Source organism: Pleurodeles waltl, chromosome 3_1, assembly GCF_031143425.1.
Source record: "Pleurodeles waltl isolate 20211129_DDA chromosome 3_1, aPleWal1.hap1.20221129, whole genome shotgun sequence".
Classification (NCBI taxonomy): domain Eukaryota; kingdom Metazoa; phylum Chordata; class Amphibia; order Caudata; family Salamandridae; genus Pleurodeles; species Pleurodeles waltl.
The window spans coordinates 1,996,334,642-1,996,359,548 of NC_090440.1; the positions used below are offsets into that span (position 1 = coordinate 1,996,334,642).

The 24,907-nt window shown below is 45.2% G+C and overlaps 1 protein-coding gene across 4 annotated transcripts in view; it reads left to right on the top strand.

The window, feature by feature from the left end:
* VMP1 (vacuole membrane protein 1) overlaps positions 1–24,907 on the top strand; it is a 682,493-nt gene that overhangs the window by 98,119 nt on the left and 559,467 nt on the right. For all 4 annotated transcript variants that reach the window (XM_069226431.1, XM_069226430.1, XM_069226432.1 and 1 more), the window contains 2 exons: positions 3,826–3,926; positions 8,603–8,738. In XM_069226431.1, coding sequence (XP_069082532.1) covers positions 3,851–3,926; positions 8,603–8,738 — 212 coding nt within the window. In that variant the 5' untranslated portion in view covers positions 3,826–3,850. The remainder of the gene's footprint in view (positions 1–3,825; positions 3,927–8,602; positions 8,739–24,907) is intronic.

Consider the following 24,907-nt stretch of genomic DNA (forward strand, 5'->3'; position numbering starts at 1 on the left):
AATCATCTTTTTTAACCTGTTATTTAAAAAAAACATAATTTTCAAGGTGATTCTTTAATTCTCAGCGTTAGTAGTTTGGTGCTATAATTGAACACCTTGTTTCCACCCACAGCATAGAATGTTATCTAGCTTCCCACGCTGGACTCATCCCAAAAACAGTGTCATTAAACCCAGCATTTATAGACATATGGCGCAATATTGTGATCTTTAAGGTGCAGCTCATTTCTGCCTGCATTAGCGTGAAAGTCAAGAGTTATTAAAGGCTAGTTTTTAAAACACTAAGAGCTCTTGGGATGGGAAACCTTCTGCAGTATGTTGGCCATCTGCACCATCTGATTCCCCAAAACTTTGGCAAACATTTCAGCAGATGCAGCATTTGCCATTTTCCCAAAAGGTTCCGTGTAGTTTTGAGACTAATCGCTGTAAGGACGGGGCAGGGGACAACTGTGCTAAAAGTAAGGCTATGCCATAGTTTGTAAGTAAAGTTAAAGTTTTTTTTTATATAGCTTTTGAAATTAAACATGCAGACCCCCACTGATTACGTATCAGTAACCACAAATCGTAAATACGCGGTTGCTCCGAAAAGGCAAAGTAACAGCTCCCATTGTTGTTTCAAAGAATTTGTTTGTATTGACCAGAGCAGTTTTGCCATCAGCTCTAGTGTCAGGAGACGCCCTTTCTTTACACTGTGTGCACACCCAGGAGTTGTCCGAGTCCACCACATAAAAATACTGTGATCCACCAAAGGTGTACACCCATGGCGGTCCGAGCGTGGATCTGGCTCTCCACAAATATTCCAACAATTTCTCCAGATAATATATCGAAGAATGCTCGAACAGCAAAATGAAGTCCAAAAAATATATGCTTTAATACCAAATGCCTCCTCACATGAGGAAGCATTTGGTATTAAAGCATATATTTTTTGGACTTCATTTTGCTGTCCGAGCGTAGCTGGTGACAATAGAAGGATGCAACGTTACAGATTCTTGAATTGCATTTTGGTTATTGTTCAAATGAAACCTACTAATCTTATTTTGCATGTATATGTAAATAAATCGTTTGATGTTGCATATAATGTCAGTCCCTGTTTCAGACCGTTAAACTGTGCTTCATTTACATTTTTGTCTGAAATAATAATCCGGAGACATTTCACTGTTCTCTGAGTGGCAAATAGTTGTTCTCTTTCCCTGTTGGATTCTTTTTTTCTTTTTTCCTCCCCACAGAGCTTAATTTGTGTTTGTCCCTGCTCCCTCCTTCTTCCCTCCCCACAGGGCTTAATTTGTGCTGGTTGTTTCAGGTGCCGAGCACCGTCACTTAATTTTGAGGCCACTGAGGTGGTGGGGGCAATGCTGAGGAGCCTGGGTGCAGCCAAGAGCGGGGAGACAGCCCAACAAACTCATGTACACTGTGCAAGCCCTGATCTGAGCACCTCATGCATCCGACCTAAGTGACTTTCACGGGCATGATCGCGTGATTGTGACCCAGTTGAAATATGTAAAAGCAAAGAGGCTGCTCTGAGCCCCATACGGAGAGAGCCACTGAAACGTCATCCCCCACTGAGGGACTGCAGGCAGAGGCCACCACATCAATGACTCACTGTTAAGGAGTGCACAGCAGACCACCAGAACTTGAGTGCCACTCTGCGCCTTGGGCAGAACCGCCCTGTATATCGTCTAACCACTGCTGCATTCAGTTTAGACTCCGTGACGCTGAGTGCCATAGTTTTAACAAAAACTGCTGGGAGGCCGATAACGGTGATGCGCATTGTCACTGGCAGCCTGAGAGTGAAAAAGGAGCATCAGCACAGACTAATGCCTGGCCCCTGTGGGTCAAAGGCTGACGACTAGACTGCTGTCCAGTGCTTAATTTGTGCCTGTTGCACCAGCACCTATTTTTGAGGGCCGGGGTTTATTCTTATGCCTCAAGCATTTGCTGCGAGCAAAAGACACGCATGGAAAAGACTGAAGAAGGGAAAAACAAAAACGCGCCATAAAGGGAGAAAGTAGAAAGCTGCAGGAGTGAGCTGAAGGGGCAGCGGGGTGGCTGTAAATGGATTGAGGCCCGAGATGGCTTCAGGTTTACGCTGCCTCAGTATTCACTGCTGGCAGATTTAATTACAGCAGCCTTGTGTTTAAGAGGAGGGCTTTGAGCACCGGCACGTTTTTATTTACTTACGTGCCTATGTGGAAGAGACGTGGGGACTTCCGACAAGAGACCGACTGCTTTTACCAATCGGCTCCGCACGCCTAAAAAGACACAATTGCAGCAGCAGCATGTTTAAGTGGAGGGCTTTGGGCGCCAGTACGTTTACTTTTAAAGGTTGAGCAGTGCAGACAACACGGTCACTGCAGAGGAGATTCCTGCAGTGCCACCGTTGCCCTTTAATCACACGTACCTGATTTCTTTTGGGACCCTCGTTGTGCAGTGATTTCTCCTTGGGTGGCTGCACCTCCGTTCATTGGCCTGCTCTGCCGCAAAGAGAGTGACCGTGTTTTCGCGCTGCTTCTTTTTTAAAACGCAGCGCTGACGTACGGTTTCACTCTCTTGCGTGATGCAGGCAGTGATGTGCGCTCTATGCAAAAAGGCCTGCGCAGTGGGGGAAGGAAGGGTGCGCACCTTACAGGGAACATTGCACTCCCCTCTCCCCCCACCAACACACACACACGGGTGTGGATCAGGGGTAATTGCCCCATCTGCTCACTGGTGGGCAGAACAACTTTGGCCTCATTTATTTGGGGTGGGGGTATGGCCATACCCCCACACTCTTATTTTGAACATAAATCTTCCGTGGTCTCTGGTGGGCTTTCTGCCCCCCCCTTGGGGGCAGGTTGCCCTAATAAAAATAGGCCGATGTTCCCTCCCCAAGGGGGGTAGAAATGGCCTAAATATAATTTGCCCCCTAGGGGAGTGACTCTTGCCTAAGGGGTCGCTCCCCACCTCTACAAAAATGGGGTGGGGGGTGGGAGATCGGCCTAATATCAATAGGTGGGGGCAGAAAAGGCCTTGAAAATAATTGTCCCCCTGGGGAGCAACCCTTGCCCAAGGGGTCGCTCCCCTTATACCAATTTCACTTTTAAAAATTATCCCTGGTGTCTAGTGGGCATTTCAGCAGCCAGGTCGCTTCTCGGTCTGGCTGCTGAAATGCTCTGAGAGACTTCAGAGGGAAGGAAATTCCTTTCTTTCCCTTCGAAGCCTCTCAGGGCCCCATCACATGATCGGAAGAGAAATGGTTTGGCATTTCTCTTTGGGCGGCCTCTGATGAGGTCACCACGCGATAGCGCGCTGCCGTCATCAGATGTCACGGGGAGGGGAGAGTCAGGGTGGAATGGGAAGCGATTTCCCCTTCCAGCCCTGCCATGGGGGGGGGGGGGGGGGGGGGGGGGAGGTGGGGTGCGCGGCCTTCGGGAGGAGTGCTAGCGCTTCCCCGAGGGCCAGTAGTAGGACGTAATGGTTATGTCTGTGTTGCCTCAGCCCCGTAGCCACGGACGTAACCATTACGTCCTTGGTGCCCAAGGGGTTAAGAAAGACTATGAGAAGCAACAGTTATTTTTTATGTTAAAGTGTATACATGACTTGTCTAAAATTTGGGGACGTCTACTTATCCTGAACTTTCCTACTACTAGTGGGGCCCTGTTACCTGTACTTTGTTCATTAAATTTATTTCATTGAGTTCATTTGTATTTAAGCTTGGGTTATTTGTGATCCCTTGTACAAATGAACGTCCCTGCCAGTGAACTCTAAAGTTTCAAAGTGTGCATTGAATTTGCTTTTTGTTGCTATAAGTTATCACTGTTTGCTCACAGAATTGTCTTTCACCCCGTTTAGATCCCTGTGAAAACCGACTTATGAAATGGCAGAGGGTGGCTCAGAATGCGAACAGAGGCACCTATTACTGAACCGAGAACACCATAATGGTAACATCACAGGTGAGGCCAGCTTGGCACAATTACAGCCATGTATCTTTTGTGGTTATTTTCATCACTCAAACAGGTAGTGTTTGTGGGGCAATATTCAAAATAAAGTGCATTACACAAGTCATGCATTCAATTACAGGTGTTGGAGTTCTTGACAGATCTAGCTTTGAAATACCTGAATCTGAAGGTGAGCCAAACTTTTTTTCTGATGTGCGAGGGAGTTCAGTAGCTGAAGAGCTGGGCAAAGGAGGTTCTGAAAATGATGTCCTTCTGTGGAGAACATGTGACTGTTATTCATAGCTGTCATAAACATTAACAACGCCAACAGAGAAGTTTAAGTGATTTGGTACTATTTAGTCTTTCCTTGCAGATAGGAGTGCGTCATTTGATGAATATCTATGAACAGTGACAGATATTTTGTACTTGACTCTCCCATTTGATAAGTTGTAACATGGACGTGGGCGGGGAATCCCATTATGAGTCTTTTGCTGTCATTCTGCTCTAACTGAAGGGATGCAAGTTGGTTTGTAAGTTCCACTAGTGGGTGTTGTCATGTACAATGAGAGGACTGACTGGTGCATAAACTCAAGTTTGAAATTGAATTGAATAACAGAAAGGTTTGTCTGCTCCTCTGTATGATGACATGCAGCAGGATTCCATCTCAACCTCTGACACTCAATAATCCACCAAACACTGCCTGCTTTTTACTTGTCTGCAATTTTCAAGTATATGCACATTGCCATCAAGAAACACATTGTTGGCTATTCCTTAATGAATTTCCAAGTTCATGTGTGTTATCCAGGGATTTTAATCCTCCTAACAATGAGTCATAATACAGAGGTGACTTTGGCAGAAAGCTTGCTGTTCCTGTGTGTCGTCAGCAAACTCCTAGAAGTGATGCATGAGATTATGTCTCAAGTTATCCTTGTGGCCAGACGTAGTATGACATTTGGTTTAGTGCAATGCTGTTCTGACCTTGTTTTTAGGTCCAGCATAGCAGCGCGGAAGCGCTGCTTTTCCACCTGTGGTAATCTGTTCAGTGGGCTTTAAACACGTCCATCACTGCCATTCCTGGGCCTGCCTTTCAACAATCCCTTGTTGTCATGCTTTACGTTTGTTCCTCCTTGACGCTCTTTTGTTACCCTTTGCAGACTGACCTTATTTCATAGATTATTGCACGATTGCTGATATACTTTCGGGAGGACAAACTACTTTTTCTTTTGTCTCTCCCCTTCGCACGCCATGGTGACCTTGGCGCTTTGAGCGTGAACTGTGCAAACTTAATCGGTGGTATTGGAGCGCTCATTACATTGTTCACAGTGTTACCCAATTGGAGACATTTCAATTTTGCTTTTGTCTCTCCCCTTTGTGCTTCATGGCTTTAAAAAAAACCTTTTCATTGGTAAATGCTTTACCTAAATAAAAATACAGAAATCATCAAAGAGGCTCTCCGGACACAGGAGAGCCAATCTTAAAATATTCACTGCACTTGTGGAAACTCACCCCAAATTGCTTTGCAAGAAAAACACAGAAATCATCAAAGTGGCTCTCCGGGCACAGGGAGAGCCAGTCTTACAATATTCACTGCACTTGAGGAAACTTGTCCCATATTGCTTTGCAAGCATTCTTTTTCAAAATGTTTTTGCCTGTAACTCAGCCTGTGGTGGTCCTGGGACGATGGGACCTCCACCAAAAGGTTCAGCATGACACACTGTTTCAGTCTAGGTCCCCACACTAGGTTAGTGGGGACCCCAAAGTAATAGCCCCTCCCCCTGTTCATTGTCTTTTTATTCTCTCTCATGGCTGGAATACAGCTAAGAGTAGCTTGTGTTTTAAGGGCCTTGCTTGTAATATCATTGTAGGAGGCCTGCTAGCCCTTAACATATGTAATGCACTATGCCATCTAGGGGCTAAATATATGGTTGCACTGCATTACTTTCTGCCATTCTGTTTCCATGTGGTTATGCCCTTTAGGGGCTAACTATAAAGTTACATGACCATGTTTCTTACAAATTCTATTTTTATTGTGGAGCCCTCTAGGCACTGTTTGGCGCAATACAGTTAACATAATAAAATATTCACGGCACTCGTAAACTCGCCTCTGATGCTTTGCAGGGCATTCTTTTTACAAAACATTTTTGCTCATAACTCAGCCTGTGGTGGTCCTGGGACAGTGGGACCACACCAGAACGTTCACCACAGGGTGCTCTTTCTGTCTAGATCATCTATGGGTCCCCACACTAAGTTAGTGGGGATCCCAAAATAATAACCCCTTCCATCATTCAATGTCTGTTTAAGCTCTCATGGTTGGAACTTTTGTTTTGCAGCTGGGAGTAGTTTGTTTTTTAAAGGCCTTGTTTTGTAATATCATTACAGTAGGTCTGGTAGCCCTGAAAATGTGTAATGCACTACGTCCTCCAGGGCCTAAATGTGTTGTAGTTTGGACTCTTGCTCTAGGCAAGACTGCTGGTTTACGGATGACAGTACTTATGTTTGTAGGGGACTATGCCTATCATACAACAAGTCGCAACTGTCATCCGAACCCTTCCGGCTCACTAGCAGCACCTTACCAAAAACCCAAATAGTAAAAGGTGATTTGTGGCAGCCTTTACGCATGGACTCAAGAGTATGACATCTCAGGGAGTGTCGTGGTTAAATGGAGATTACCCCTTTCTCACAGATATATCATGTCTCATCCAAACACAGGTAATAACGAAGATGCAGTAAAGTTTTAATAGTTTTTATTTAACATAACTGCAATCTGCGATAAGTTGCATGGGCTGCAATGATTAGGATAATGAACAGAGCAAGAAACAGAATTGTAAAGACAAGAGTCATTATTACAAAGAGCCCCACCATCTTGCAATAACATGAAAAGACATAACGTGTGTAATATGTCCTAATACCCTATCATGATAGGCCTAACCTCCTACCTAAAGGAGAGCTGGCTATGTTAAATCTAATCTGCTTATGCCATGTCCATGAGCGGAGCCCCCAACCCTCGTTACCTTGGAATGAGGTCTCTATCTCAGACTCCGCAGGGACACGGATAATGAGTCCGCGTCAAGATGACGTGCAGCATCGAGATCAGCGATGGTGGCGATGCCCTCTGGTCGGAATCCCTCTGATTATCCGTCTAAAAGTGTGATGTATTTATACAGATCTACTTGGACCCCTGACGCAGGTGTGTTCCCAAACAATAGATGACGGCATGCTTGGGGCGGCAATTAATATAAACAATTCCCTCAAAAGCATGAAGAGGGAAAGTCCCTAAATATGAACACCTACAGTTTGTTTAGCTTTGTCACTTGATTTTGACGCCTTAACGCAGTGGCACTGATAATGCAGATCATAACAAGTGGCCTAACTATAAACAAGGCAGCCATCTTAGAAGAATGAAATAATTAGATGGGCTAAGAGAGAGCAAGCTAAGTAGGTTAAGTCACTAGGTGACGGGGGCACGAGCCCACAAGCCAATGGCTAAGCTAACTCCTGTTATCCCATTAAAACAAACTAGGATTCACTACAAATGTGTGGTTGCACTGCATTATTTTCTGCCATTTTGTTTTCATGTGGTTCTGCCCTCTAGGCACTAACTTTATGGTTACATGACCATGTTTCTTGGAAATACTATTTTCATTGTGGTGTCCTCTATGGGCTGCTCTGAACATTAGAGTCAACATACTACAATATTCACGGCACTTGGAAAGTCACCCCATAATGGTTTGCTTCACAAAACATTTTACTCATAATTCAGCCTGTGGTAGCCCCCAGGACAATGGGACCACCTTCAAAATGTTCACCACAATGTGCTCTTTCTGTCTACATCATCTCTGGGTCCCCACACTAGGTTAGTGGGGACCCCACAATTACTAACCCATCCCACCATGCAGTGTATTTTTAAGCTCTCTTATGACGGGAACTTTTGTTTTGCACCTGGGAGTAGTTTGTGTTTTAAGGGCTATGTTTGAAAAAATAATCCAGTAGGCCTACTAGCCCCTTGCGGCAGGGTTAATCAATTTATGTGGCAAAAAAATCCAGTTATGCATTTACGACACAAAGAGCTCTAACTCAAGTAAATGTGAGACCTACTGCATTGCAAATGCTTGTTTATTTCTGCTCTGTAGTTTAACTTGTAGGAGGTTTTGATTACGATCTAGTGTTAGGGCCATCTTTAGAACTGCGTGGTCCTGGGTTACATGTGCTTGTTTGATATAAAGGAGAACGTAGCACTGTTGTGTCAATTATTTTGTCCTTATCCTTCCCCAGCTTTTTTACAGTCGTCCCTATGCTTTCCCACAGGCAATTTCCATTTTCAGTCCCTTCTGGAGAAAGTCAGTTTGCCCCTTTTAGAATAATTTTATCCATCACTTAGGAAGATAAATATCTCCACATCCCACTGGATTCAGCTCAAAAGGTCAGCTTCTCATCTGACATAAACTTCATTCTTCTCCTTCTTACAGATAAGCCATTAAAGTAGATGATACAGATTTTGTTTTGTGGAACTTCCACAACAAGTCTTTTCTTTAATGCCCAACCCTTAACCTTCTTGCGTTTGCCCATCCCACCCAACTCCAGATCCTCCCTTGATTATCATTCCTCATTGTATAAAGTTCATGTTTATCAAATTTTGCTTTTGTCATCCAAAAAGTAATTCTCTGTCCTAATGTGTCCCAATTTTCTTTCAGACCCCCATTGGTTGCACGACAAGAAGAAGAGAGATCGAGAAGAAAGACAGAGCATTGTCTTGTGGCGGAAACCACTCATTACCTTACAGTATTTTTTCCTGGAAACCCTCATTACCTTGAAGGAATGGACCATAAAGTAATGATCTTTAATTCTCTTGTAGAATTCCCTGATCTCTCGTTACTGCATTTGAATGAAAAGCTCAGTGCACATCTCTAGTAATTAATCTTCCATTGCAGGAGGCGGAGCATGATGGATGGCCTTTCTGTGCCTGAGATCCTGCTCAATAAATTTATTTGGTGCTCTTTACTAATTTTATGATCATATTACATCTTATTGAGTATTAATCTGTGTCTCACTATTTCACGTATATTACAACAGGGTCAATATCAAGGCAATAAAGTGGTTAAAGAAGCACATTTCCTCAGCTACAACTTTGCGCATGTCATAGGCATGATAGTAACTCGCCATGTGCCAAGACATGAATAGATGTAAAATCATAAACTTGAAAAAAGTTACAAACAGATATAACTGTGACACGTTCATTTACAATGCTATATGCATTAACAAACTCATACCTTTATTCCATATTAAATAATAAATAATTTGATGACCCAGATCTTTGTGGATTAAATTTGGGCTCAAGAGTGTCTGGTGTCTTCGCTGGGTTTCGTCTTTAGGGCAAATAATAATTCATCCTATTGGTTAGTTTTGGGATGTTTCCTGAGACCTCCATTATGTATGGAAAACCATTTTTTACAGAATTGTATTGGTAGGTTTGAGAAATAATATAAAAAGTGTGGTAACATTATAATTTTGGCCAGGGCTATTATCAGTTCTGGATGTTGGCAGTGTTTTCCAGAATGTGATTTGTGAACGAAGTGTAGTTATGGCTTGGGTTAAGTTGCCGTTTAACAGTTCTTGGTCTGTATGCTAAATTTCTGATGGATACAACTACCTGTGGATTCCTCACCTCATGAATACTCCCATGGCGCCAGCATTCGACGGAAATCTTCTTACTAGTCTCTGCACGTCGACGAGGACGTCACTGTCTCGCACGCGACGCCGTCTGACGTCATACAGGCAATAAGAGGTCCTCGACGACGTGCGGACGTCAGTTCCCTTTTTTCCGTGCATTCGAAACGGTTATCTTCGAGGGAGCAACTGTTACTCTTGCGGTTACAGTGTATATCTTGCTGCGTACTCTTTCTCTGTGGAAATAATGTCGCAGAGAAAGTCTGGATTTAAGCCTTGTCGTGAGTGTGGAGGCAAGATGTCGGTGACGGATCCTCATTCCGATTGCCTTTGGTGTTTGAGCTCCGACCACGACGTCTCGACTTGTGATTCGTGTCAGCACATGAATCCGAAGGCCATTAAAGAACGCGAGGCGAAGCTGTTTATGGCCAAGTCAAAGGAGAAGCATCACAAGAAAAAGTCTTCTCCAAGACATCGGCGTCATCGAGACTCCCGGCGCCGTAGAGAATCTCGGCGTCATTCAAGGGAGGCTCGTTCCAGGTCTCCGGATCGGCGCCGGAGGACATGGGAGGTCAGCCCCACGGTGACGCCGCATCCTTCGACGCCGTTGCTCTCTCCGACGTCTCCAACTTCGCCTGGACAGGCGTCGGTGATTGAGGTATTGGAGCCTCAGGTGTTTTCTCCGGCGCAGACGCCGAGGCCGGCGTCGGGGTCGCCTCCGAGTCAGGCACCCCAGTATCCGGCTTTTCCCACCCCTGGAGCCGATAGTTCCGCATTCTTGAATGCGATGTATGCCATCTTCCAACAGATGGCTCCAGGGGGTGCTCCGGCTGGGCCTTTGGCCTTTTCTTTGGGTGATCCTGCGCCTCTTCGGCCGGCACCCTTTATGCCCTTTCTCCCGTTTGGGAACGTGGGCTCGGCGCCAGTGTCGGCGCCGGTGGCCGCTCCGATGGCTTCGGAGGGATTGGCCCCAGGGATTTCCATCCCGTCGACGTCGAGATTTCGGCCTGTGACTCCGGTGGGTCCATCCGTTTCATCTGCTCTTCAGTCGGCGCCGAAGTTACCTGTGGCGCCGGATGCGGCGTCGGTGGCTTCGGAAGATCGGCGCCGATCTCCGACTTCGGCGGAGGTGTTGTCGACTCCGCGGATTGAGCAACGACTGCATTCAAGGAGGCGTGCTCTCCGGGTACTAGAGGAGCAGGAGTACCAACGAGCCCTAGAGGAAGGAGAGCTAGAGGACTCGGGTGATGGGCTGCGTGGACTGGAGTCGGCCAGTGGGCTGGACACTTCCCCTGAGTGGGACCTTTCGTCCCCGGGGGAATATACCGAGGAAGCTGCTTCCTTTCATACAGTGGTACGGAAGGCAGCTAGTTTTTTGGACCTGCCTTTGCCGGTGGTGGAGGCGAAACAAAACCTTTTGACAGAGGTGTTGCATCCGGCCTCAGCCGCGGCGGAGCCTCTATTACCTTTTAATGACGCTCTGCTGGATCCGGTTTTAGAGGTGTGGAAGAAGCCGGCATCTTCCCCAGCAGTTCACAGAGCCGTGGCCAGGAGGTATCGGACGGCTCCAACTGATCCTGGTTTCCTATCTAGGCACCCTACGCCGGAGAGCTTGGTTGTGCAGGCCTCCTGTTCGTCCAAGTCAGCGCCTGGTTCTTTCCCGACGGTGCCTGGGGACAGAGACTCAAAAAAGCTAGAGGCGCAGTCGAAGAAGATTTTTTCGTCCTGCAGTCTGGCGTTAAAAGCCACTAATGCGACCTGTATCCTGGGGAGGTATATTCATGCTCTGATGGATGACATCTCCTCTTCGTTTACAGAGCTTCCCCAGGGTCTTTTGGATCTTGTCTCTGATGCCCAGGCTGCTGCAACCCAAATTATCCAGACGGGACTGGATACCACTGACTCGGTAGCCAGAGCAATGGGCACAACTGTGGTGGAAAGGAGACAGGCCTGGCTACGTAACTCGGGCTTTTCGGCAGATGTACAGTCCACATTGTTGGATCTCCCGTTTGATGGGGACAAACTGTTTGGGGCTAAGGCTGATTCGGCCTTGGAACGTTTTAAGGAGAGCAGGGCCACGGCTAAGTCGTTGGGACTCCAAGCTCCTTCTTCCACGGCCTCTTCCAGATTCTTCAGGAGGTTTCGTGGATTTGGGCGTGGCTCTTCCTCCTCTTCCTTTCGGGGAAGATATCAGCAACCTGCCTCTTCCCATCCCTATAGATCTTTTAGGGGGAGGGGTAGGGTCCGCACCAGGGGAGCCTCTCAGCAGCACCCTGCCTCTTCCTCATCCTCTGGCGGGGTGCAGCAGGGGAAGCAGCCTTAGGCTTCCACCATTTCCCACTCACTCCTCTCCTGTAGGGGGAAGATTACAGCATTTTCTCACCAAATGGGAGACTGTTACGTCGGACACTTGGGTTCTCAGTGTTGTGGGAAAAGGCTACACCCTTCCCTTTCGGGAGTTTCCGCCCCTCATCCCGCCCCGCCCTTCGTATTGTTCACAAGAACACCTCCTGTTGCTAGAACAGGAGGTAGAAGTCCTCCTTTTAAAGGGCGCGGTGGAGTTGGTCCCGGAGCAGGAAAGGGGTCAAGGAGTTTACTCAAGGTATTTCCTGATTCCCAAGAAGGATGGTCGTTTGAGACCAATTCTGGACCTGAGGATCTTGAATTGGTTCCTCAAGCAGGAAAAGTTCAAGATGCTGACCCTAGCACAGGTGCTTTTGGCGTTGAACATGGAAGACTGGATGGTGTCTGTCGACTTGCAGGATGCTTACTTTCATATCCCGATACTCAAGTCACACAGGAAGTATCTCCGGTTTGTGGTGGGATCGCAACACTACCAGTTTGCGGTCCTTCCGTTTGGTCTTACTTCAGCACCTCGAGTCTTCACGAAGGTGATGTCGGTGGTTGCGGCAGAGCTCAGAAGGAAGGGGATAGCAGTATTCCCTTACTTGGACGATTGGTTGATCAAAGCCAAGTCCCCGGAGCTTGTGTTGCGTCATCTGCAGTCAACAACCCAGTTGTTGTTCGACCTGGGCTTTTCGGTGAACGAGCCCAAATCTCACCTGGAGCCCTCTCAGCGCCTCCTGTTCATAGGGGCAGTACTGGATACGACATTGGGTCGGGCCTTTCCTCCGCCTCAGCGGATTCAAGATATTCAGGATTTGGTTCCAATGTTTCGAAATGGAGCGGTAGTTCCAGTCCTCAAGGTCCTTCGTCTGCTCGGTCTTTTTGCCTCCTGCATTCTGTTGGTCACGCATGCTCGCTGGCACATGAGGGCTCTTCAGTGGTGCCTCCGAAGGCAGTGGTCTCAACACAGAGGGGATCTAGAGGGTACTGTCAAGATCTTCAGAGATGCTGCTGTGGATTTGAAGTGGTGGATTGCAAGCAACAATCTTTCACAAGGAAAACCGTTCCAGCAGTCGCCACCAGTGGCCACAGTCATAACGGATGCTTCCACTCTAGGGTGGGGAGCTCATCTGGGGGATCTGGAGATCAAAGGTCTTGGTCTCCAGAGGAACAGATTTTTCACATCAATCTGTTAGAGTTACGGGCTGTACGTCTGGCTCTCAAGGCCTTCCTCCCTTCCCTTCGTGGTCAGTCGGTACAGGTCCTAACGGACAATACTACCACGATGTGGTACATAAACAAGCAGGGAGGAGTGGGGTCGTACCTTCTCTGCAGAGAAGCTCTTCGACTATGGTCCTGGGCAAAGGACCATCGGATTTGCTTGATAGCAAACCATCTGGCCGGAGTCTTGAACGTGCGTACGGACAGTCTCAGTCGCCACTTCTCGGCAGACCACGAGTGGCGTCTCCATCCAGATCAAGTCCGTTTAATCTTCCAGAAGTGGGGGTTTCCTCGGGTAGATCTGTTCGCCACTCGAGAGAACGCGCATTGTCCGTTGTTCTGCAGCCTTCAGTATCCGATGCAGGAAGCGTTGGGGGACGCGTTTCAAATGACCTGGTGCGGCCAGTTGCTTTACGCGTTTCCTTCCATACCCTTGATTCCTCGAGTATTGAGGAAGATTCGCCAAGACCGGGCTCTAGTAATCGTAATAGCTCCGGATTGGCCAAGGAGGGTGTGGTACTCCGACCTTCTCCAACTCTCAACGTGCCCGCCGCTCCGTCTCCCTTTCAGGGCAGACCTCCTCTCGCAGTCGCAGGGGCAGGTTCTACACCCCAACCTCCAGAGTCTGCACCTACATGCCTGGAGATTGAACGCGGCAACCTGAGTTCCTTCTCTCTCCCGCCTGAGGTAGTGGATGTTATATTAGCGGCCAGGCGACACTCCACTAAATCTATCTACGCTAATAGGTGGTCTAAATTTGTTGCGTGGTGTGGAGAGAGGCAGATTGATCCTTTACAAGCTCATCTATCGGACGTTTTGTCTTTTGCTCTATCTCTGGCGCAGAAAGGTTGTGCAGTGGCTACCATTAAAGGTTATTTATCGGCCTTGTCAGCCTTCATATGTCTTCCAGACCAACCATCTTTATTTAAATCCCCTATTGTTATCAGATTCTTGAAAGGTCTTCTAAATCAATATCCTCCAAAGCCATTCGTTATGCCGCAATGGGATTTGTCCTTAGTCCTGACTTTCCTTATGGGGTCCCCTTTTGAACCTATGCATTCTTGCCCCTTGAGGTATTTGTTTTTAAAAACAGTCTTCCTGATAGCTATAACATCAGCAAGGAGAGTGAGTGAGTTGCAGGCCTTATCAGTAAAACCCCCTTATACAACTTTTTATGGGGATAAGGTGGTGTTGAGGACCAAGGCTGCTTTCCTCCCGAAGGTTGTTTCACCCTTCCATTTGGCTCAGGCAATTACTTTGTCCACGTTCTATCCTCCGCCTCATCCTTCCAAAGAGGAAGAAAGACTGCACCGTTTGGACCCAAAGAGAGCGTTGAGCTTCTTTATCGATAGAACAAAGGATTTCAGGCTGGAGGATCAGCTGTTTATTGGATACGTGGGCAAGAGGAGAGGAAAGGCAGTCCACAAGAGAACACTATCCAGGTGGGTTGTTCTTTGCATTAAAATATGTTACTCTTTGGCAAAGAAGGATCCTCCTGAGGGCATTAGAGCTCATTCCACCAGAGCTAAGTCGGCCACTTCGGCCTTAGCCAGAGGTGTTCCTGTGGTCGACATCTGCAAGGCCGCAACTTGGTCGTCCCTTCACACTTTTGCAAAACATTACTGTTTAGATTCTGAGGTTAGAAGGGACGGCCATTTTGCACGGTCAGTGCTGCAGGATTTCTTGGTTTGACCATTTAGGCACCCACCGCCGGGCGTGGTACTGCTTTGGGACTCTATTCATGAGGTGAGGAATCCACAGGTAGTTGTATCCATCAGAAGAACGAGTTACTTACCTTCGGTAACGACTTTTCTGGTGGATACATTAGCTACCTGTGGATTCCTCACGGTCCCACCCGCCTCCCCGTTGCCTTTATGGTCTTGCCAAGTAATCCTTGAGTGCGCTCCTCTTGATCTTTGAGGGTGCAATAGATGTATATATATAATATATTTATATATATATAGGTATATGTGTATATATCTTTATGTATATACTTGGTGTGTGTATATATTTTAAAAGAAAGAGTTTTATATATATATATATATATATATATATATGTACATAAAAAAGATTTACAGTTATTCATACAATGTGGTGTATTTTTACAATATAATGGATGTTGCTTTGTTCTTTCATTGCATTGCCTGGTTGTTCTCATGCACGTAAAAAATGATTGGTACTGACGTCCGCACGTCGTCGAGGACCTCTTATTGCCTGTATGACGTCAGACGGCGTCGCGTGCGAGACAGTGACGTCCTCGTCGACGTGCAGAGACTAGTAAGAAGATTTCCGTCGAATGCTGGCGCCATGGGAGTATTCATGAGGTGAGGAATCCACAGGTAGCTAATGTATCCACCAGAAAAGTCGTTACCGAAGGTAAGTAACTCGTTCGTTTAGCCCTAGGCAGCATAATGATGTGATACCATTTCACAATTATTTCTCCCGTATCAATTCTGTGCTCTGGTCAGGCAGCATGTAAGGGGAATAGTCCGGTTTTCGCCTTGTTAACCCCTAAATCCTGAGGCATCTTTAAATTCTCTCAGTGTAGCGTAGGTGCTGTAGCCATATGTTCGGTATATTTCCAAGGCTTCAAAGTTATAACCTCAAATTAATTTGGCTGAAGAGTAGATATAAACATTGTTATAGCCAACGTTTGACCTCGCAAAACAACACTGCCGAGACAGAATGGAGAGGCTCAGCCTTACGAGAAATTGTATTTTAGATGGCCAATGACTTCAAACATGTTACTTATTTTATTTGGGTAAGATGCTATTGGGAAAGAAGAAATAGAAATAGGAAATATAGGCACTACTTGACTAAGAGGAGAGAATGGTTGACTCTGACTGTAACAGTAGAGTACAAATGGTGTCTATACCAGTGTCCACATCTGCCCAAATTAAGTTGAGGTCACAACTTTAAAGCCTTTGGAATGTAATAATTAAAACCATAGATTTTCATAAAGAAGCCTGCAGAGATCCTATAAGCTAAACTTTAGCCCTGAAGAGTCAGTTTCCATCCTTGAAACACATGTTGTTTGTACCATGTAAGAATGTGCTGCTTTTAATGGTGAAAATGTATACGGAACTGGAAGAAAAAAGGAAATGTTATTTTTAAACACTTATATAATGAGGCAAACAGGTATTTTTTTCTTGAATTGAAATTTGTTTATATAAGCAAGAAATTATTAGATTAGTGATTGAAATCTGGGGGTTGGGGGGGAAGTAGGGGGCGTTGCAATAGCTGTTTCCCATATTGCTCCAGGAATCTCTGGTTTAGTAATTGATTCTTCCATCACCTCTCTGTGTTAATGGGAGCCCCCTGTCAGCCACGCTTCTATCCGTAGTTGCCATCACAGTACCATTCATTGTACAATAATGTTTATGAAAGGCCACGTGTATCTCTTTCTGCATATATACTTCAGTGCCAGGGGCTGTATGAATGTCAGACATGGGGGACTTCATTTGTTACTGTCTTGTAAGACAAGTCAAGACCCTGCCAGATTTCCTTCCTTATATGCTTTGTGATCTGTGCATCTCAATTTTTCAACACATTTTTACATGTTATTTTCTGGCTTCATATAAGGGGGCTTTACCTTCTATGCTCTTTATAGTATCCTCCTCCAGGTGTGCAAGTTAATCTTCCAGGATTTTTCAATTCCTGTTTTATCACCCTGCATTACTGTACTTTAGTATGTATATATTGTTCTTTGTTAACAACTTGAATGGCCTCCTATTTGGTTAAGGGAAAGAATGTGGGTTCACTGTTCGTATCAAAGAAATTACCTACAGTTTCTTCACGTGAACTTATAATTGAGATACCTTCCAGCATAGAGAATTGTAACATCCAAGTTGGAACTAGGGCTAGAGTTCTTCACCAACTCATTCTCACCAGTAAAGGAGTATGATCTGATATAGTCTTGCCCATACATTCAGAGTAGGATACTTTAGATTGCATTGAATATGAGCACAGAATCGGATCTGTTCTAACCTGTAGATTGTCTTATTCTCTCTTCCCATTGTTCTTTGCCATCAAACATCAAATAGTGACCATTGTGAATTGCATTGACATATGATTTGTTAACCTCTCAAATTAGGCTGTTTTGTTATGATGTAGTCAGGGATCACCTTTGGCAGGTTATCTAATTTGCTAGACGTGGGTAACTGTCAATTCATCATTTGCTCAATTCATGTTTTACCTAACTTCTCCAAAGCCTCCATGGCTCTCTCTACCCTTTTCAAAACTAGCAAGTCTTTTCCGTACATCCTCCACTCAATTTCAATTCAAAGGAGCTTTATTGCGGCTACAAGAGCCAAAAAAGCGCAAGCAGTAATAAATACAAATAAATACATATAATGATAATTACAAGTAGATATATAATGATGAAAGGGAGTAAAAGATAAGAGAAAATGGAAAAAAGTGGAATAAAAATGGAAAATAGAATAAAAAGGAATAAAAATGTGCTGCACAGGACGATGGGACAGTCTTATTTGGAGTCTTTATCCAGAAGGGTTTTCCCTCTAACAAGCCAACTGGCTCCGAGGAATTTGGCGACGGCGATCACAAGCGTTGGCCTGGTGTCTGATCTGAGGATTCGCAGGGCTAGCACAGAGCTGCGGACTCCCAGTAGTCTGCATGCCGGGGCCAGCCATTTCCTCCCGGGGGCGGTGTACGCGGGGCAGGCAAAAAGGACGTGAGGGAGATTCTCGACGGGGGCTTTGCAAGCTGGGCATACAGTTGAATCATTGTGTGACCAGCTACTGTTGAAAAGTCTTAATGGGAGTGTTCCGATGCGGATCTGGTAGTACAGTTTCCTTTCCCTTGGGGCCGTGATTAGGTCCCAAAAAGCTTCGTACTTGCATGACTCTTTTAGGTTGGCAAAGTCACAAGATAGTGTAGAGTGGAGTGCAGCCCTTGAGTCTTCGTAATTTGCCAATTGCCAGTATAGTTTTTTTTTGTGCGCTTTTTGAGGGGAAGACTGACGTGGATGGTGAGTTCCAGAGATCATCAAGCCCAAGTGAGTACAGTGAACCCTTGATGGATCGTAGCCAGGGGATTCTGTGAAGGTGGTCGGCTTTTAGGATGACCTGTAGAGCTTTGGTGAAGATGTCGAGCTCCGGAGTGGTCCAGAGACGCCGCCAGTACAGCAGAGGTTGTAGCCAATGCGTTTGATACCTAGATCCTTGAAAAGGGGGAACAATGGGGTGCTTAGCGGAAGGGACACAAGGTTTCTTAGGAAGTTGTTTTCAGCGGTGGTTAAGTCTTCGGATTTGGTATAGCCCCATAGTTCAGCCCCGTAAAGCGCTGAGGAAACGGCCTGGGCTTTGTATAACTGTAATACTGGGCGAATTGGTTTTGTGTGTGAGAGGTGGAAATTTTTTAGTAGTACCCCTGTTGTTTGTTTTAGTTTTAGGGCTTGTTTTCCTATGTGTGACTTCCAAGACATGTTGTCAGTGAATGTTATGCCCAGGTAGCTGAAGATGCCCACCTTCTCAAGTGTGGAGCCCTCTAAAGTAAACTTCCTTTAAAAGATCTGTGGGGATTGAGGGTCATTAGTTTTGTTTTCGAGGCGTTGATTTCGAGTCCCTGTGATGAGCATCCTCCACTCATTCTCTCTAGAAGTCATTGGATGTTTCTAAGTGTACTCTCGCCCAGCCTCATCCTAGATCTTGACTGCTAGTGCTAGATGTCCTTAAATAAAAGGTATGGCTGATAAGTTTCTTCCTGAACAGTGCTATTTGTGCAGGCCCAGCGTCATGTAATACTTTGACTTGCCACAAAACATACCCTTGTAAGGGGAACCTCTGCATTGTTTTTCTAGTATGTTAGTTTTGTCTAAAAGATTGGGTGAGCAGTCCTTTTTTGCTACCTTTTCCCAACAGTGCAAAAGCCAATTGAGAAGGCTGTAATGTGATAACCATCATTTGTACACACAAACAGCATTTGTGAATTCAAGTAATTACGTGTTGATACATTAAAGCCAGAACTCTTGGCATTGCCATTGTTTGTCCTGGGTACGGTTTGCTGATATAATTTCTACATTTGATTACCAGCAAGTTGATCAAAAAATATTTTGGACAGATATTGGGTGCCCCATGTATGATGGGTACTGATGATCTTGTACAAAATAGTGCTCCGGTATCAGAAGGCAGCACCGTAGAATAAGTTCAGTTTGTGTGAACATTCATATTGGTGCTCATTTATAGCAATATAATAATGAAGCCACTTTACTTGAATTGTCTTACCACACAAAACCACACAATGTGTGGTCCTCAAGACACTTACACTATTTTACGAAGTCACTATTTTCTGTTTCACGAATGGATGTTTATAAGTGTTCTCTTACTTATATTTATATTGTCTTGGGTTACATTGCAAATGCATATATTCATGTTGAATATTTCAGAAAGACTCCTTTTCTTTGTTTATGTAATTGTTCTTGGTTTTAACAATATTTTTTTAATGCTGTTCTAACTACAGAAACTGAAATATTCCCCATAAAAAAATCAATAGGGGAAGGGTGATTATTTTTAAAGAACTGTAACAGATGGAAGAACATGTAAATTCTCCTTCTCCATGTCTCTCCAGTTTGGCATTCTTTCTTTGGACTGAACATTTTATAGTGTGAAAATATGTTTGCTTTGGGTGCATGAATTAAAGGCTTACTTTAAACCATCAAACAAGAATTTAAATCTGTTCTTTGGAATTTTCAAATGTGTCCATTTCTCCTGGTTCCCTTCAGCTAGGGCAAGACAGCTACGAGGGGAACAGGGGGCTGCATGATTTGGATTACTGACGCGACTAAATGGGAATCAAACACATATTCTCTCTTATCCCGTCTCCTCAAAGCCTTTAAGCCACCAGCGCATTAAACAGCATATCCCTCAAGTAACACAGCTGATTAGTTCACCTGGGAGTTCTTATGGATAGGAAGTAAACTTTCAAGGATTGTGGCTTGCACGAGTAATGCATCTCTCTATAATGTATTTGCAATTGACATGTATCTTCTTGGACTAAAGTAATGTATTCCCCTTTTTGAGAGCAAAGTTATCTGTGCTTTCTCAGTTAAAGCAGCCAAGTTTTGTCTGGAAAAAAGCAGGGATCAACAAAGTACCATTCCCCATGCCAGCTAGTTGTTCAGCTTTGAGATGGGGTGCTTCAGTTGCGTTTTCATTGTTCTTTCATCTGGAGGGTAAAAACAGGCTAAAAGTGGATCCCTTGAGCGAGTTGGTTGATTCTCCTCACAAATGGCAGGAATGTCTGTCAGTTGTTGAACTAATATTCAGCAAATATGGATTTCCTCTGATGGAAAGCAAAATCAGCAGTGTTCCTTAGAGCAGGGTAGAAATGAGATGTATTGCATTTGGATTGAACAGGTAAATTTATCTCCACCATGCCTGCCAACTCCCTTGATTCATATGACTTGCAAGCATGTCAAGAATTCTAACAACTCAGATGATTGTCAGAGCCACATTCTGGCTGGTGAACATTTATATTTACATCAAGTTTCCCACTTCATGAGCAACTTCTTGGACTCTTACCAAGTTCTTCATCTCCTGGTACATTGAATGCTGGAACAGTGATCCCCCAACTCTTCCCACAATTGGTTCCTGTGAAGTTAGCACACCACCATTTAGAGGAATCTAAAACTGCTCTTGTGTGCAGCCTTGAAAGAGCCTACCTGATGTCAGTATAGGTGCAAACAGGTTTGTTCTTGTCACTTGATTCCTGGACATTGCTAGAATCCTCTATAGGTCTCATTACTTGTCTTGACATTTGACATATTTTGAATCTTAAATTCTTGTAGACTGCCAACTTTATCTGTCAGCTTTCACTGCCTATTGCAGTATGCTCTTTAATGGAGTTATTCATTTACATCTTCCAATCAGTTCCTGAGCCTCAGATTATATTTTGTTCTTAGACGTTTAAATGATAATTTCAACTGTACCATATTTCATGACCTTGACTTCTTCCTGAGGAAAATTATATAGGCAAGGGGAATTGTCGAGTTTCAAGTGTTTTCTTCCAAAGTTTCACTTGTCCTTTCATAAGAAAACATAGTACAGAGAGCAGTCTTCTCTGTTTATTCCTCTCTGTTTATGTTTAGATCAAATTTAATCTTAACCCCTTCGCTGCCAGGCCTTTTCCCCCTCCTGTGCCAGGCCTTTGTTTTGGCTATTTGGGGCAGTTCGCGCTTAGGCCCTCATAACTTTTTGTCCACATAAGCTAGCCAAACCAAATTTTTGTCCTTTTTTTCCCCAACATCATAGGGATCCTAGAGGTACCCAGACTTTGTGGGTTCCCCTGAAGGAGGCCAAGAAATTAGCCAAAATACAGTGCTTTTTTTTTTTTTTTTTAAATGGGAAAAAGTGGCTGCAGAAGAAGGCTTGTGGTTTTTCCCCTGAAAATGGCATCAACAAAGGGTTTGCGGTGCTAAAATCACCAGCTTCCCAGCTTTCAGGAACAGACCGACTTGAATTAGAAAACCCAATTTTTCAACACAAATGTGGCATTTTACTGGGACATACCCCATTTTTACAATATTTTTGTGCTTTCAGCCTCCTTCCAGTCAGACAGTGACAGAAATGGGCGTGAAACCAATGCTGGATCCCAGAAACCTAAACATTTCTGAAAAGTAGACAAAATTCTGAATTCAGCAAGGGGTAATTTGTGTAGATCCTACAAGGGTTTCCTATAGAAAATAACAACTGAAAACAAATATATATTAAAATTGAGGTGAAAAAACTCAGCAATTTTTCTCTACGTTTACTCTGTAACTTTTTCCTGCAATGTCAGATTTTTTAAAGCAATATACTGTTACGTCTGCTGGACTCTTCTGCTTTGCGGGATATATAGGGCTTGTTACCAAGAATCCTTTGCAAACCTCAAAATTTGGCTGTTTTTTGCAAAGTGCCTACGTGTGGATTTTGGCCTCTAGCTCAGCTGGCCCCAGGGGGGGCAGAAATGGCCTAAAATAAATTTGCTCCCCCCCCCCCCCAAGGAGCAACCCTTGTGTGACATTGGCGCAAAAACATAATCCCCGGTGCCTAGTGGTTTCTGCCTAAAATAGGCCGATCTGCCTCAAGAGGGGCAGAAATGGTCTAAATACAATTCCCAACCCCCCCCCCCCCTCTGGGAGCGACCATTGCCTAATGGGTCGCTCCCCATCTCTGAAAAAATACAAACAAACAAACAAAAAAAACACAATTTTTTTTTTGCCCTGGTGCCTACAGGTATCGGCCTAATAACAATAGGGGGGGGGGCAGAAATGGCCTAAAATAAATTTGAAGCCCCCCTTGCCTACGGGGTCGCTCCCCTTGCGTGACATTGGCGCAAAAAAAAAAAAGTTCCTGGTGCCTAGTGGTTTCTGCCCGCTTGGGGGAAGATTTGCCGATTTTTGCCCTGGCGCCTAGAGGTTTCTGCCCCTCCTCCCCGGGGGCAGATCGGCCTAATAACAATAGGGGGGGGAGGGAGGCAGAAATGGCCTAAAATACATTTGAGCCCCGGCAATCCGCCTTTTGAAACGCTCAGAGAGACTTCAAAGGGAAGGAAATTACTTTCCTTCCCTTTGAAGCCTCACTGGGCCTCCCCCACGTGCTAGAAAGAGAAATGCTTTGCATTTCTCTTTCGATCGTGGGGGGGGGGGGGGCGCTTCCCCTTCCATTCACCACCGGGGGGGGGTGGGTGGGGAGCGCTAGCGCTCCCCCCAGTTCCTGGGTGCAGGACGAGGTGATCTCGTCCAAGGCACCGTAGGGGTTAAACAGGAAACAACTCTTCCGAACTTTCTACCAATAGCATGTTTTCACTGTTGAAGACATGCTTCACAACTTAGGTACGATCGAAGTTCTACTTCAAATCATAACACCTTGGACGTGTGATCATCTTTTAGTCACTTATGGTGGCCATGCCACTATAACAGTGGCTACCAGTATGAAAAAATAAAGACTTAACTGGTAATGCTTGTTGACTCATAAAAAACAGTTATTAATTATTGTTAAACATTTCTCAATGTATTTATATATAAATTTTTCCAGGAAAGATTTTTAGATTTTAAAGGGTATTCAAACTCGCCTCTGTGTAATACCCTCCTTTGGAAGGTAGCAGGTGGAGTCCGTTAGCTCCCGCCTATTTCTCCTGGGCACATACACAATGGAGAGGCTAGGGCTGCAAGAGGAAGACTTCCGCTGCAGGCCCGCCCCGATCACTGTCTCTTTTATTAACTGTTATTTCTGCAGGTCACCAAGCAGCACCATGGCATTCACCAACAAACTTAACGTAGTCTAAGAAAGCGGCCTCATCACACAGTACTTCTTTGGAAAAATTAATACTTACTTTCACTTTTAATGTATTAAAGAAGGAACGATATAGGGGTTTTTAAGGAGTCGTTTTAAGTAGTTTTAATTTTTACTCCACATAATCAGCGATAGTTTGAGGTTCTGACCTTGAGACATTTTTAGCAGGCTTGCCAGCCTTATATTTTCCTTAAACACATTCATTCTAAAAACACATACATTGAAAGGCTTTTGGACGGTCCCCTTCATCTGTGGGTCTGTTAAAGTGTAATTCGCAGATTACTTCTTCCCCCTACAGCGTATAGCATGTGGGAATGGGTCAGACCCTTCATCAGTTGGTTTTCTTGCACCATAAGTGATGGCATTTTGTCAGGTAACTTATGCAACTTCCAGAAAAGGAATGCAATTTAGTGACAAGGATGATGTTCCTGTGCTGCTCTGTCTCTGCTTTACTTTTATGTTTTTGCCTTTTGTGGTATACTCTACATGTTTGCAAAGGAAATAAAATACACATTTACCAAGGACATAGCTATTGTCTTTTCCAGTGCTTGATTAGTATTGTATTCATTACTCAGTAATTGTATGTTCGATGGCATCTGTCGCTGTAGATACACATGGACTGCATAGCTCGCCATCTGGTGTTACAAGTTGTTTTTCTTCGAAGAAGTGTTTTCGAGTCACTGGACCGAGTGACTCCTCCTTCTGTGCTCATTGCACATGGGCGTCGACTCCATCTTCGATTGTTTTCTTTCCGCCATCGGGTTCGGACGTGTTCCTGTCGCTCCGAGTTTCGGAACGGAAAGATAGCTGAAAACGGAAGATTTTCGACGGTATCGTTGCGATCCGGTTCGAGATAAACACATACGACGACGCATTGAACATCGAAGCGCTTCGGTGCCCTTCGGGGTAGATTTCGGCACACCGTCTGGGCCTAGTCGGCCCGACCGCATGGAGAACAACGCCGATGGAACGGACCCCGTTTCGATTCTGCCCTGAATGCCACAACAAATATCCCTATACGGACCAACACTCGGTCTGTAACCTGTGCCTGTCACCCGAGCACAGCGAAGAATCCTGTGAGGCCTGTCGGGCGTTCCGGTCCCGAAAAACTCTGCGCGACCGTCGAGCGAGAAGACTGCAGATGGCGTCCACGCCAAAGGAGCATCGGCAGTTCGAGACAGAAGAGGAACAGGAGGAATCCTTTTCCATCCAGGATTCAGACTCCGACGAACTCGACAATACAAAAACTGTGAGTAAGACGTCGAGATCAGAAATTAAAAAAGGCAAAAAGGCCCAGGGGACGCCACTGCCAACCGGCCATGGCTCAACCCAAATTCACGGTGACCAACTATCGGCACCGAAAAAGGCCCATTCAGTGTCGAGATCGTCCGACTCCGGTCGAGACACCGGCACGCAGCCTCCTCGGGACCGAGAGAGTGCTAAAGAGAAGCATCGACACCGAGAGTTCGGTGTCGA